The following is a 16,242-nucleotide window of genomic DNA, read 5'->3' on the forward strand; positions in this document are numbered from 1 at the left end:
ACATTGTCTTTTTATAGACCGTAAACCTACATATCTCTACAACTATTTACTTCTTTAGGAATTCTAAATCCCTGAAATAGTCAGGGTTACTTGAGGACGCGACTGCTTTTATCGAAAACCTCAAAGCTTAGAACAGGAGGATAAGGCCCTGCTTTACCAAAAATCTCAAAGCCACGAACAGATTGATTTATCTTGTTTGTAATAGAATGTTACCCTTAAATATTTTCAAAATTCAAATAAGTTTCAAAATCTACTTTAATGTGATTGTAGGCAGCTTTGACAAATCTCGATATTGTGAAGTACAGTATAACCTGTGTAAACCGAACATTGTCTTATTCAGATCTAGCTAACTGTCTATTCTAGCCAATTATGCTGGTCCCGACCAGTGACATCCGATTAGACAAGTTATACTGTATTCTTAAAATCATTGAGACAAGTTCAACATATAGATGGCCAAAAGCAAGCTTGACCAGGTTACATCTGAACATTTGAGATTTATCATTAAAGCAGGGTTTATATATTGAGTATTCAAACATTTTATATAATTGTGAACTGATCACTTGGTATATCAGTAATGTTTTGTGACATTAAATATAAGAAAACAAGACTTATTATAATATTGCTCTAAGCCAGGGGAGCAAGCCTTGGGTAGATGGAATAGAGATTTAAAACACAAAACATTTATATTTTTAAAAAAATGTATTTCACAAATAACGTGATTGTACAAGAGTCTTCCAGCTTTACGAAACTTTGAAAGCTACCATTGTAATATCAAATCACAGAGTAACAGGATTTTTTGTCACATATATCAGATAAGAAATGCAGCCATCAACATTTTTTACCCCATTAAATATTGAGTCATACAAAGTAATGGACTCAATTAATTAGCTGCGGTAAGATGTTTTGGCACAACACTCGAGTATTAAGCTCTGATGCATCGGTAGTATGTTTTGTTAAACAGCTGTATTCAAATGCAGTCTTAATTCATGTGCCTCAAGTATGCATTTTGTATTTCTCAGTTATGTAACAACAGCCTCAATAGCGCAGCTGTTCCTGAGCCTGCAGAGATGGAAAGGAGACAAAAAGGTCGGGAGTTTGTTAGACAGACAAAAATGTCTTGAAGCTGTGAGCTAGGGGAGACAAAAATACACTAAAGGTGGGAAGGGAGGTAACACATATCAAAATCACAGATAAGTGGACAAGGTTGGGGTTGGGGTCGGGGGTGGTGAAATAGTAAAATTGACAAAAATTTGAGGAGTCAAAAATAGCAATGGAAATAAAATACCCAAAGGCAGAAAAGGAGACAATGATATTTGAGGAGTAGGAAGAGTGACAAAAATATCATGATGCCAGAATTATATTTAAAGATCAAAATGTCCAATAATAATTAATAGACATTACTTTTACTGTTATTGAACTCATTCCTCACTGAAAATTCATAATGGACTGGTCTAGATTTGATTTAGAAGAACCTAAATGTGTGTATAGGGATGAATGAGTTAAATAAAAGGAGCAAATTTATTCCCCCTTAATAATTTGTCCTTGATTAATAATTTAGAAAAAAAGTTAAAGTGACATACAAGTCCTAAAAGAGGATTGAAAAAAAAAAAGATTCATTCACTTTTTGATGCTAAACTTTATGAATGAAAATTCTAGTTGGAGCCAATTTGCTTTTTCTAGGCAATTAGGTTCTGAATTGGCCAATTAAAACATCATTAACATGCATGCTGTAAACTCAAATGTTAATTAATGCTGTGCAGCTAATCTTATGCATCAATTAAAATTTCCTACATATTTGTATCTAATTAAACCAATGTATTCAACATGCAAATGGAAACATTTGGGCATGTCATTTAAATCAGAGTAAATTAGCGAATCAGAACCAATTGTTAGAATAGAGCATATGTTCTTTTCAGATTTAACGCAATTGAGAAATATTACATTCGAATAAAATATTAAATGTTCTGAAAATTAGAAATCATTTAAATGTATCTATAAGGTCAGCTGGTTGCAGCGTAAATGATTAAGTACCGAGGTACGTAGTCTGTTGTGTATTTATTAATGGACAGTTTCACAGTGACATCAAAACATGGTAAAATCTATTTCAGTCAATCAATTCTAATTTAAAATATCTCAAAATAATATCACAATGTCAGAATGATGACAATAAATTCTGGCTCAATTTAAAAGTTTACAAAATAATATCATTGTCACAAAATGACGTTATCATTTTTTTTTCTACAGAATTATCAAATCCATAAATTTTCATAAAATTTCATCTCTTTTTTTTTCATATTTCAAAATCTTTTTTGACTTCCAATGATACTTTGAAAAAAATATCAATTGAAGTATGTGAACAAAGACTAATTTTTTGTTTTTAGAAATTATAACAAATTCAAAAAAAAGGCATGTTCACGACCATCACTGTATGGCATTAGTGTTGAGAGATATGGGAGAAAGACAGGTGCTTTGGGCACGTTAATTATCCTTTACCATTTCTCTCTCTCATTCTTCTAACGAGGTGATTTATAGAAAACTGATCTTATCATTTCTATATGCAAACATAATGACTATGTTGCAGAGAAGAGAATTTTTTTTAGCCGTCCACGATTTTAATGATGCCAATAACTTTAATGTACACGAAATCCTGACAGATCTATAGAGTCAAGCACCCTTGGTTTCATTCCGATAACATGACAACGTCCCTTAATCATTCAGACTATAGTAATCAGGTGCAGGAAAACATTGTTAATTTATCATTTTAGTTTTAGTCTTATTTCAATAATTGAACTTTGAACACCTAGGCTACAGATTTGTAACGGTTATTGTATTTTTCAAAAAATAAGAAATTAAGACAGTTTAGAATTCACAATGATCAAAATTATGAAAGAGCCCAGACAAATAAAAAATTCTCATTGCATGCAGAATCAGAGCTGACTGTTTTTTGGTTTTTTTTAGAGTTGCTATGAAAAAACATTAACACAATCGACTAATTAGGTCCTAAGTGAAAATTGAAAGGATTTTACGATAACAGGGGAGAAGTTCATGATGGCTTGGGCTTTAAATGGAAATTGGAGACGATTCATATAAAGGAGGCAAACACATTAAAAGATTTTTATCAAATAAAAAAAATCAGAAAACTATTCCAATTTCTATGGTGGGTCAGATTATGGGCAGAATAAAAAATAAATTTAATCCATTAAGATTAGTATCGGTTCGGAACCTGCTAATCTGACGGGTGGGCCTAATGAGCTCTGTCTCCAAATGAATCTCGTTAAGGCTAGACATTCTGAGGTTGAGGCAGTGGTTGGGATGTGACATTGATGATCAATTAGCATTTCTGCCTCTAAACAATGACAATAGATAGACATAGATGCATGAACCAAATGACATTTATAACCTATTTATCACATAAGTCTTTTTAAATGAAGATCATTAGCATTTCAGTATCTCAACAAAAGATGGACAAACTAGATTGCATTTATGCACCAATATATCAAATGGGACTTTTTAATGAAGATTATTACCATTTTAGTCTAAACAATAGTTGGATGGACCATATGGCATTCATTCACCTATACATCACACTAGCTTTGTTTTACTTTCTAAATTGTATCCAGATGGAGTATACCTATAAATCACATAAGATTTTTCCCAGACTGATGTTGTTTTTTCTTGATATCCTGCCACAAGGCAGTGGGAAATTCCTTAGCATATCATCCGATCCCTGGAGAATAGCTGGACAATGTTGATTATTGACACATAAGATTTTTTTTTTCTTCTATGTAAATTTCATCTGAATTTTATTTATACAACTAAATATCCCATTAGATTCTCTAGGAAATCCTTAAAGCAGGTGAAACCTATTTACAATAATAAAATATAAAGAACAAAATTTATATTTTGATCACTCACAATTGTCATCAACTTTTTATAAAATTTGTTTTACTTTGTAATTTAAACAATAATATAAAGGGCTTAGTCTGTTTGTTTTTCATGCATCTTGTTGATTGCTAAAGTGCCCTGAGTTTCTGTAGTAAATGGAAGCCAGAGAACCCATGGAAAAACCATCAACCAGCCCAGGATGATCAAGAAGTGCAGGGCTAATAGAAAGATGTCAGAATGAAACAGAGCTACCAGGTATATGCTAACAGTTCTTAGCATTTTTCAAATAACAGTATACAATTTCAGTAAAATAAAGACTTTTTAAATGTATTTTTTCTGCTGAAGGATGCTTTCAAAGCTGCAGGTATCCCATATCCTAATTTTGAATGGAAAATTAAGTTTTAAGGGTAATCACCTGATGAAGGCATTAGGTATAAAGCTGAAATGTATTGGAAAAATAATCTATAACAATTTGTATAGTATCACAAGATCTGCTAACAGGAGTAGGAGATGGTTACAAGTGTGTAAGTCACGTGTGGACGAGACTTGGACGAGATTAGGCCTTCCTTCGCGTTCTGATGACGAGTCCGAACCTAATGTTATCTACAGCTTCACATCTGATGTGTCACATGGACTAACACATAAAAAAACCATTTGTTGTACAATGTTGGCATCAGATCCATTCATCCTGAATGAACCGTGTCGCCATTTAGATGTAATGCTTTGATTCCCGTGGTAACGACCCCGCCAATCACTGATACAATTCTGCTTCAGCAGCCTCAGTGTTTCATCTAGCCTTGTCATCATAGAAATCACAACAAATACACAAAGTCCATTCTTTGCCATTTCAGTGATTTCTCGTCATGTATTCTCTTATTTTATTCACTGATTCAAACAGTCACATTGTGTCTATTGGTCCATAGTGTTCATTGATCTGTCAAAGCTTGTAGAGTTCTCTCCCTTCATTAGCTTTTGTCATTAAATACTAGCACATCTATTCGCTGTAGTTCTTCATAAAAATGTTGTTTCCTATTACGAATGTTCCCTTTAAAAATTTTGTCAAATTCAAAAATTATAAAAGAATTGGGGTTACCATGCATACAATTATTATACATCAATTTAAAATTTATAGTTTAATTTTGAGGTCTTTCCGTTCCAGAAAAAACACTTAGCAGATTTTGGATGATACTGATTTTGATCAGAAAATTGATGGGGCTAGGATTTTTAATGTGACTCCTCCCTTCCCTGGTAACTGTGGATCCATATTTTCTATCTTTCATGTGCCGTTCACATCAATCAGGCCCATCAGGTGTAACATACGACGGAGTTACCTGTAACTTGTAATTAGTAAACTAAATATAGCATGGTCAGACGTTTCTCATCCTCTATAGACGTGATCACTGACCCGTAACACGGCTGGACAGGTGCGACAGATGGTTTTTTTAAGCCCCCAGGCAAGCTGATGAGGTAGTCCCAAGACTAATTGGTTTAATTACAAAGAGATATTCTCCATTACAAAGTGATCCGTGAGAAAGGCCATATATACAGTACCATTGACCAGGATGACTTGTTATGGTCCTATGTACGGAAGCAAGCGTTGATGAAAATGAAATACCAACATCATGACGAGGACTGATCAGTACCGACAACAACAATGTGTGATATCACGTTTCCTTGACTACTAATGTCAACTGCAGTGTATGTGAACATAACTGCCATGAATTCTAGTGCCAGGTAGAAACATTTGATTCCACATTGTTAGGGTATTACTTTCATATGCTGAGGTGCTCAAAGGTTATTTCTTGTTACACATACTGTACAATATTTTCTATTCATACCAGGGGGAAAGCCTGAGTACTTGGAGTTAAACCAGCAACTAAGAACATATACAGTGTATTTTGTGAGCTTGTACACCCAAAAAGTGAATTCAGGGGCAAGTGGTAGAATGTCATATACCTTAACCACTAGGCCACCCCATCTCTCTCCCTATACATGCAGCTCATGTATAAGTATATGGCATTAATTCCTATATCCCTCTCAATGAATTATATTTTTTGTACTGAAATTGTTCTTAAATCACTCTGAGTTCTTTTAACAAATGTCTCTTTAATTTCTAAATTGTGAAGAATTTTTAATTTTTGTTTTTCAGTTTGACGGCAAAACCTATTATTTAGAAAATGGCTAAACATTAATAATTAACACTTTAATGGGCACATGTCCATGTTGTACCATTAATGACCTCATACGTGTTTAATTATTCACAATTAACGGTTTGTATACATGTTCTCTCACCCCCGACATCAGTGTAATATCACATATTACGGCCCAGCTAGGACAGAACACTCGCGGTACGCGGGACGAGGGCTTGGCTTTTATCACTCTATCATTATATCATCTATTGTGTCTGATTCTGTTAAAACACTTAATGTATATTGTGATTGTAAACATAAACTTTCTATGAAACTTATGAATTATTAATTTGTAAAGAGTTGAATGCCATAACTTTCAGCATGCCTGTTTTTATTATAACAATTTACACTTTTAATGCTCTTTTTGAGAGGATATTTAAGTGCTCATGCAGTTACCTATATCAAAACCTTCAAATTTAGAGGAGTCTTGGTTAGCTTTCTATTTGAGAAAAGTATATCATTTTAGATGAAAACTTATTTTTTTATTCTGGAACAATAAATAGATGACAATAAAAGATATTTTTGTCTAAAAATAACACAAAATATCATGATTCGTGGTTGCATGCTCACAAATGGGATAGGCTTAAAATCATATTTTTTTTTTTTTTTTTTATATACAACATTTTTTAATGCTGTAGAAGAATCTACTTAATTGAACCTATCCTAAACATTTTGTTCACAAACCTTTGTAAAAAATATTTCTGTTTTAATTATTCAGAATAATTATAAATATATTCACTGTTTAATTTCTGGTGAAGATTTCATCCATTTACAGATCAATTAAAAGACACCCATATTGGTTTTTTTATGTATACAAAATCATCCCACCAAAAGGACCTACATGTATATTTTACATAAGACCGTTGATTATGTATGATTCTCCATATTTTATCTAAATTTTTATCTTGAAGGACAAGCCTAAATACACAATTCATTTTTGGTGTCAATGGCATGGAGACAGACATGCACTTATAGCATACAAGTATCATTGAAATGGCTTTTAAATTCACTGACATTCAAATCCAATATGGATATGTCTAGATTCAAATTGGCAAACTTAGCTGGTGCAGCCATTTAGGCAAATTATAAAATGAATTTATATCCTAGTTAAATGCTTAATCCTTATCTATTCTAACTTTAAGTGCATTATATACACAAGTACTCTGGTGAAACCAATTTATCCACACACGACGTATCTCATCTTTTGTATAGTATTTGAATAGTGCTATATGTATTAATGTAAAAATATATAATGGAATCAAATAAAAATTGAGTTGAAATTATTTTTAATATAGTTATACTTGACAAGGGCAAAGGGCATAGAGGACTACTAAAAGATTATCAGACACAATAATATACACTGAAATCCTGTTTTCATATGAAAATCTTATGATTTTTTCCAAGTCACCTTTTAAATTACAATGGTCACGGACCAGGTGTTCCTGTGGCATGAGCGTCTCCTGTTTTCTTTGCCCATACTCGTTATCCCTTTTTTTTTTTTTTTATTTATATAGACTTACCTGTGTTTCTAAGACAGAAGCTCTTAGACTCTAAATCAAATAGAACACATGTACACCTTATTAACTCATTCGCCCCTTAAGACACATTTAGACTCTTCTAAATCAAAGATTAGACCGGTCCTTTATGAAATTTCAGGGTTGAATGATTTAAAGTGTAAATCTGGAAGACTCTTGTATCATAAAAATAAAATTCAGTAACATTTTTGACTGACTGAAAATGAGAAAGACAAAATTATTGATAATTCATTTCTATCATGTATTTGAAGAAAAAAAACCATTTTAAGAACAATTTTAATACCAATTTTAATGAAGCAAATAATCAAGAAAAGAAACAGTACATAAAATACTACCCAAGCCCTGGGGTGATGCAGGCGAGCTAGTGTTAAAGCATGGAAAGCAAAGAGGGAGCTCAAGCAATGTCAAATATAATATGAATATACCACTACAATGCTTTGGGGGCGTGGAACAACGACGCAGATTTATCGCTAACAAATCTTGCCATCACAAGCCAAACAACTACATTGCTCTGGGCTCGAAATTAATTCAAAATGCAAAGTAAGGTAAGTATATATCGATTTACAATTTCAAACTGTCCAGGGCATGAAATATAAACATCCAGGTCCTATATTCACCAACTGTTAACCACGTTAATGATTATTCTATCATTCAAAATAAAGAGTTATTTGCAACTGTGTGAAAACAATGGATTGTGATCAATATTTTGCTAGAGAAAATAATATCTCTCTCTTAACTTTTTTTTTAAGTTCTGAATATTTTGCTTTTTGGAGAATCAATCCCACAAGAGCAGATAACTCTATATTTTGAAGACTGTCTGGGAAATCGTAACCCAAATCTATCCTGATAGTGTGTCTGCAGGCTTAAACGGTACTGACCAACGGCTATCATTGAAATGTCATAACAGACAGGACAATAATTGGCCATACCTAAAGAAACCATCTAGTCCAAACCAGACACCACATGCTAACTCTAGAATACCACATGCAGACAATGCTTGCTTCATGGAGCAAGCTAAATGATGAAAGAACATTACAAGAATGAACAACGATTTTCTGTCAAGTTTTCATAATGTTGATAATTAACCGAAAAGTGTGCTGAATGTAATGGGAAACACTTCTGGGAGCCAAGAATGCCAATACAACTGTCTGATGCAGTGTCCAGTCTTTCTTAAGGATTCCACTGTCATATTATCTCAAGCCACATGACCTCTTATAAATGTGAATTGCTCTATAGTTGCATAAGTGATATAGCATCACTTACATCAGACATAACCTTGTCAAGATTTCAAGATTTTGCATGTCCAAGCTTCAAGATTAAAGATCAAAGGTTAAAGGTCAAATATACAAACATCAAATAACTCGTAGTTAAACCCTTAGTAGCTCTATTCTAGGTGACTTTGTTCTGACATTATCTTGACCTTGAACTCTCTGACATTTACTTTGAAAAATAATAACTTTAAAATGTCATAGCAACCTTGACCTTATAATCTTAACCAAGAATTTTGATTTCTTCAGAAACCCAGATGAACTTTGACAACAAAACCATTTGAGAGACTTTGATCATTTTAACCTTGTATATCAATGACTGAAATGAATGTGACCTTGAACTGTACAACTTGGTTGTCCCTAGCGACAGTTTGTTCCACGCCTCATTGTTATTGGTCGACCACTAACCACAATTGGGTATTGTCCCGGCACGAGAGTAGGATATGCCGTCACGGTTGGCTTGTTGCTGCTCGCAGTCTCATACAACAAAAATAAAAAACATGCAAACAAATTAGTATCAATCTCAAACAGTGGTGCACACACAACCAATCAAATGCTTTGTTAGAACTTACACAACCAATCAAATGCTTTGTTAGAACTTAAAATGTAAAGAATATGTCAATAGAAAAACCAGCGCCATCTAGCGAGAAAAAAAGAGTCTAGGGTACATAATATAGTAGGAAGGTACATCTCACAATAGAAAGTATCTTGAGTACTATGTAATATGTGTTTTAGTATAGAAAGAACAGAAATGTGTTTTTACTAGTGGGTATTTTGCTGTAGATTACAACTGTAATCTGTTGTGAGTGCTTGCTTCTTTCTGTATATAATCTAATTACTAACTTGAACTTTTTGCACAGAGGATATACTGCAATTATATACAGAACATATTGTTTCGGGGAAAATTTGAATTGGCAGTATAGTAGCTTGTTACTAATTATTCAGAAAGTAAGGCCTCATGAGGAATATTTGTAATCTACAGCAACACATCTGTGTATGTTTAGTCTACAATTCTATTAGCATGTATTGCTTATAAATGGTATGATTATGCTGTACATTTCAAATGCTTATTACATTTATTGCTTAGTCTGTGTGTTGTTACAAAACGACTAGCAAAAAGCTTGGAGCCTTGTGAGGCAAGATATTCTTAAATTTAATTAAATAATGACATACATGTATCTTAATTAATAAAAAAAAAATTAATAAAAGAACTAAGATGTTTAACTTTTTGGTGGGCAATTCAGGCAATTAAAAAATATTTTTGTATGGAGTTTTTGTTCGAAATAAATTTCTGACCAAAAAAAATACCACAAAAAACAGCAGAAATTTTAAATATCATTAAAATGAAAATGAAATTATTCTTGAAAGTTAAACTTTTTTTGATGAATTCATGTTTTCATTTTTCAATGTGCTAAGTGGCATGATAGTGACAAATCTGAACACGTAAAGAAGTTGTGTAGGCTCAAGTCAAAGCTCCTGTAAGGATATGTTAATGCCCTGAGATAGTTCACAAAACAGGTTTATTTATAACCGTCAAACGCACATAAAACCCGAGCAGGATTTCACGCTGACTTGAAAATAATTCATAGGTTTGAATCACTCATTTAATTGCTATTCACCGAAAGATATAAAAAATCCATAAAGAAAAACTGATTTTTTAATCCAGGGATTGAATTTCAAAGATAATGTTTCAATTTGAATTTTTCTTATCATAGAAAGTTTCGAGCCATATATGGTCATAAATGTTGGCCATTTGCAATATGTTGTGTAACGATGACACGTGTTAGTTTGCATCGATCATTATATATTCTACAGAACTGAATTAATAACAAGATGGTCCGAGATATTTGACAGTGATGTACTGTATAAGATAAACTTAGACATGACTGTAATGGAAATTATTTCTGGTTTTTACACTCATGTAACTATTTTCTTCTAATCAGTGCACATATGAAGGTTGCTGGTTGTAAACACATTCTGAACCCCCAGCTTGCCCAAATTTCACTGAAAGGCCATATTGATGTAATTAAAGCACAAAATATGTAATCTGCTGAAAAATGATGGCTATTAATATTTTTAAAATTACATTATAATCATATCAATTTAGGAACATTACTTTTGACTTCTAAGTTGAATTTCATTAACAATTTCTTATTTTAAAAAAGTAGTTTTTAGAGAGGCTATCAAGAAACCAGACATAGATCTATCAAGATTAAGATCTTCTAAATGTCACTTTTTACTTATAACTCAATTAAATGTAATTTCCCCTATAATGAGTGGTGTTGACACGAACACTTTAGAATTCTAAAAACCTGACTTCCAATCCTATTATGTCTAATTTTACATATCACATTTTTAGAATTTCACTATCACTTTTAATAACCTGTCACCAAATTTTGCTTGTCTCACCAAAATATCATCAGTTTAACTAAAGTGTAATTTTCGTTTTTGATACCTTCATACAGATCAGATAAAATCGGTGATCACTTTCAGCTGCAGTCAGCTGTTGAAATGCATTACAAGACAGTTTAGAGAGCAAACATTACAACACATAGAGCGCATTGAAATGCACATTTCACATTATATAACAATACCCATCAGGTAAGCTTGGGAGATTTCACGATGATTTACAGCCTTGTATACCTCTGTGAAGGTACATATACATGTAAAAAATTCTTATACCTGCATGTGTTTTTTCAAATTCGAGAGATGCTTGATTTAGAATTTTCAAATTTTCCAGACAGAGGCGTTTCTGGTTAGTTTAATGCAGAACACCTGTCATATAAACTTTTCTCTTTTATTCATTTTAAGAAATATTGCATTAAATGTTCATCAATTAAAAACGTTTTCTTACATTTATTTACAATGCAGTTCTTTTGAATTTGCTCTGCTCGTGATATCAATCTTATGTTCGGCGCATTGTAATTTGTTTAAAAAAAATTGTGTCAAAATGATTTCATAACCTGAATATGATAATTTGAATTTCGAAAAGAAAATTTTATTTTGATTAATTGAATCAAGGACAAGAAAAATATATCACAAGGTTGTTCTGTTGAAATTAGCTTGTAAATTTAACGAGATAATAGATCACAGTAGAGTGTTTACACCTGCCATTCTATTTTTAATGAAATAAATTTGCTCATTCAGTATGCACCAAAGCAAAATCATAATATGTATGATGAGTTTGTGATTAAAGTATTATCATGAAGATGTTTTAAAACGCTTTTAACAATTATATCCGACATTATATTATTATTTATTTGTTACAACAAGTTAATCTGGGTTTACAAGAACACAGTAACGGTTTCATCTGCTAAACAGTACGTCACGAGAATGGCTTCCACAAAGTTTGGTAAGTTGCTATGGAAACACATTCTCTAATTTTATGATCATTAGCTAAGCTGCATTTGACAAACACATTGTTTGACACACACAAGGGTAGGTGGCTCGACAGGCAACATTTTTTTAAATATCTCTATAGGTTTCCCTTATGACCATCCGCTCCGAACCTGTCTCCACAGAAACTGCTGTAAGGTCTGTATATTGTTGTGCTGGTAGCCATCTCTACGGCGACGAATCTCTTTCACTAGCCGGTGGGTATTTATAGTTAGATTTCCGTTTTCATTTGCGTTTCTATATTAGATTTGAAGTGTAGGATGATGGAATTAAAGTGTCGTTGTAAACTGTATATGGTGTTTAGCGGGACACTCCCAAGACATCCAAGTGTAATTCAACATACATATGACCAGTTCCTCCAAATTAGAGTCCATCATTTGCCGAGAGAAAGTTAATTATATCTGATCGATTAAACACAATTAGGTAATTATTCCTCCTAACTACCCGCGACATAATGACATTTTCATTTGGCAATTTAAGATGTTATGTAGGATCTTTTGTAATTTGAGTTTTGTATGAGTTCCAGAAAAGATTTGTTTACGTCTATTTTTGCCTTAATTACTGTGTTGCTGTGTATTCTGATTTTTTGTGTAGAGGATAGAAAAAAGGAAAAAGAGTTATAGAAAGAACAAAAAGAGAAATTAAGCCAATATATTTGTGTTACTCTACACCATATATATAAACAGAATGACCCTATCGGCACATGTTGTGTGAAAAATATACAAACTACTAAAACAAAATTACATAATAGTTTCTATGGTTACCAAGTACCAAAAAACTCTCACGTTAGTTTCAACAGTGTCAACATTTAAAGCTTATGAAAATATGCATGTAAATTACAGCCTCAAAATAATTTTACAAAATCATAAATTCACAAATCAGCTTATTCCTAATCTAATATTAAGGCAAAATCTCAGCGAAAACATTAAAAGGTAGGCTGTAAGCTGAAAAATAACTCAAGCTTGTAAGCAGATATATTTATGAGATAGCATCTTGAAATATTTGCAATGAAAATAATTTTTGTGAGAGTGGAGGTTGTCTTCAAGAATTCTTTAGCTTTAAAAAAGTGCTTAAAAAACTTGTTACAGATTAAAGAACAAAGAATTCATTTTACTTAAAACTCAATACAAAGTTTTATTTTTGTCTTATTTAAATCAAATGTCTAATTTTTGTAAATAAAAAAAAATCAAAATATCAGCTAACAAAAATTATAAAGTTATCTCTCCTTCCTCATCACAGGGAGATAACAGGACTCAATTCAATCTGCATTATCTAATCTGAATTATCTCCCTTCCCTTTCATCCTTGAAGACAACCAATCAAAAAATAGCTTCCATCCATCCGTTGATGAGCATCATTACTTTGCATAAATACAAACTGCCATATTCATTAGCGAAGAAAACAAAAACAGCGTAACAAAGGATGAAGGGGATGCGAAGGCAATAGAGGTGACACTTACCATTGTTTGGATAGGCATCAGGGGCTGAAGGGCAGCTTGCTGGGCAGCCTGCATCTGAAGGTTACGTAATATCAGGTTGTTCCTACCATTCTGTAACAACTGTTCCCGAAGGTGTTGTGGAGGGTGTAGATATTTACAAGGAGGGTCCTTCCTTTGGCATTTACCCTGAAAAATACAAAAATATCACAATGGTAAGTGCAATGTTCAAAATTTTCATGTAACATTCAACAAGTATATTCTTTTTACAAACGTAATGTTCTTTTGAAATCGTAGTGTCTAAACCAATGCATGCAGATTTGGAAAGACAATTTAGAACATTTTGTTGTCCTTCCTCCTTTGCAAAATTGATATAAAATTTTAAGTTATCACAAAATAGAAACCTTATGATACTTAATTCAACATCAAGGATTATAGCAAACATGTTTTGTATAATTTGTATAACATTTTGAGTTATAATGATGTTTCGGAAATTGATTTCGCTCAATTCAACATCAACAACTGTAGCAAACATATTTTGCAACAAAAACAGAAAACACCATCTAAATGAGGGATTGAACAACCAACACATTAGTAACTACAACAAAAATTACTCCTAAGAACATATGGTCATTGTTTAACGAGAATTAAGAGAGTAAAATTGGATACGATAGAAAGCCATTGAAACATTGAGTCCTTGTTACGCAGAACAGTAGTGCTTTATCCGATATTCTTTTTTCCAGTTGACCCACTTTCTCATTGATAAAACCATAACTGGATTGATTTTATGCCATATATAGGGACCCTATCTATTTCCAGCTGTATAAATGGCTTCGGCCAAATCACTGATAAATACAAACGATAAATACACCGCTGATTCAATCTTCAAACCATGAACAACATTTCCTGCTTTATGTTTAACTGTACTATTGTAATCAAGAAAGAATTATCGTGATATCTATAATTGTGCGGGATAAACTTTTACAAGCAGAAATATGATCCCTTCTAATTATTAAAAGGAAACTACCCCATTACATTAGTCATGTACAGCTTCTGCCATGTTTTAAATTCATTTGTATTTATAAATAACTAAATCACGATCATTATATATATGTATATCTAGTTTCTATATTATTTAATGACTTGACAATATCAATCCTAGCGTATTATTAAGTTAATTTTCTCTAACTTGATATTTGGTGTTCCCATGAAAGAAAATTTAAGGAATAGAATTTCAAATTAATGATATTTGAATTATTTGAGATTGTTTTATGAAGTAAATTGACTTATAGTTACTATTTTTTTTAACTTTCCAATCACTGGTATCGAATTGTCTGATGACTCGGATGTACCACGTACAATAATGTAAGATTTATTTGCCGACTGCTGACTTCCAATCCCCAGATTTGCCATTTGATCACGGAGATAATTCCGACATAATATGATTTATAGATGTATCCTTATCTAGAAATTCTTTTAGCAAATCACAACGCATGTTCTGCTACGCCAACATCAAAAGCACTAATTTCTACATTGGGGCTTTCAACATTGGCCGTCATTGACTTGTACAATTAATCCGCGACATTCGGTCCCATCTTCACGCCTGTTTTGTTTTAATCCTACAATCAGAACACTTTCGTTACAACATTATGTAACCTCTGAGGACATCTAAAATCTCCAGCTAGTATAATGTCGCCGACATCAAGGGAAAACGGTCGTGGTGAACATATCAGAGTACATTCGATCTAACATATCGTTTATTTATTTTAGTAGTTAAGGTATCTGCATTGGTTTAAATAGTTTGTCTGGGAGATTTTGTATTTTGTTGACAAACTCGGGTATCATCTCCCTCTGCAATCATGCAATCCCGGTATATGCATAAAAAGTTCCCCTAACAAAAGCTTAGTCCCGGTGTCATGCATAAAAAGTACCCCATACCAAAAACTCCTGATACTTTTTATACAGGAGGTGCATTTTATGCATGACACCGGTCACATCACTACAGCACTAAGATGACTTTAGACCTTCTAAAATACCTCTAAACCATGTTTTCTGACATGAGCTATCAGTACATATGCAGTGTGTGTAATTCTGTGTTTCTCTCTTTACATACAAGTGTTACCTATACATGAATTGACTTCTACCAGTGACAAAAAACCACAATAAGATATCTGGTGACACTCATCGCAGTACACAGTGCATCTCCATATAAGGAAATTTCTTTTCTGTCTAGACTCTTTGACCTTTTGACCTTTAGATAACGTCCTTAGTGACATCATTATTTACATACAGTGTATATGTGTGTGCCTCTGTTCGTAATGTAAAGTTGTACTGCCTGCAGGAATCCTCGTTTAAACTTTCACCTCCTTAATCAAGTTAAAAGTGAAACAGAGCGCAATATATTCATCATTGTAGGCCACCTATTGTTTCCCTACTACGCCCTTGTCAAGTTCGTTGATTGGACAAGAAATGGAATAAAAGATTTTCCAACAAAGTGTAGAAAGAAACTGTGCTCTAGACGGCAGATTTAAAGAC

General features: G+C 32.8%; 1 protein-coding gene across 18 annotated transcripts in view; it reads right to left on the reverse strand.

Moving 5' to 3' along the window:
* The window catches only part of LOC138307679 (muscleblind-like protein 1), a 281,769-nt gene that overhangs the window by 29,968 nt on the left and 235,559 nt on the right, over window positions 1-16,242 (reverse strand). For 15 of the 18 annotated variants that reach the window (XR_011206032.1, XM_069248514.1, XM_069248513.1 and 12 more), the window contains 2 exons: window positions 13,732-13,896; window positions 9,286-9,363 (listed from right to left, as the gene is read on the reverse strand). Coding sequence is in view for 17 of the 18 variants with exons in the window: in XM_069248514.1 (XP_069104615.1) it covers window positions 9,286-9,363; window positions 13,732-13,896 (243 nt within the window). In the remaining variant the exon portion in view is untranslated. The remainder of the gene's footprint in view (window positions 1-9,285; window positions 9,364-13,731; window positions 13,897-16,242) is intronic. The other 3 variants (XM_069248506.1, XM_069248503.1, XM_069248509.1) reach the window with 3 other exon arrangements.

Source organism: Argopecten irradians, chromosome 14 (genome assembly GCF_041381155.1).
Source record: "Argopecten irradians isolate NY chromosome 14, Ai_NY, whole genome shotgun sequence".
Taxonomy (NCBI): Eukaryota; Metazoa; Mollusca; class Bivalvia; order Pectinida; family Pectinidae; genus Argopecten; species Argopecten irradians.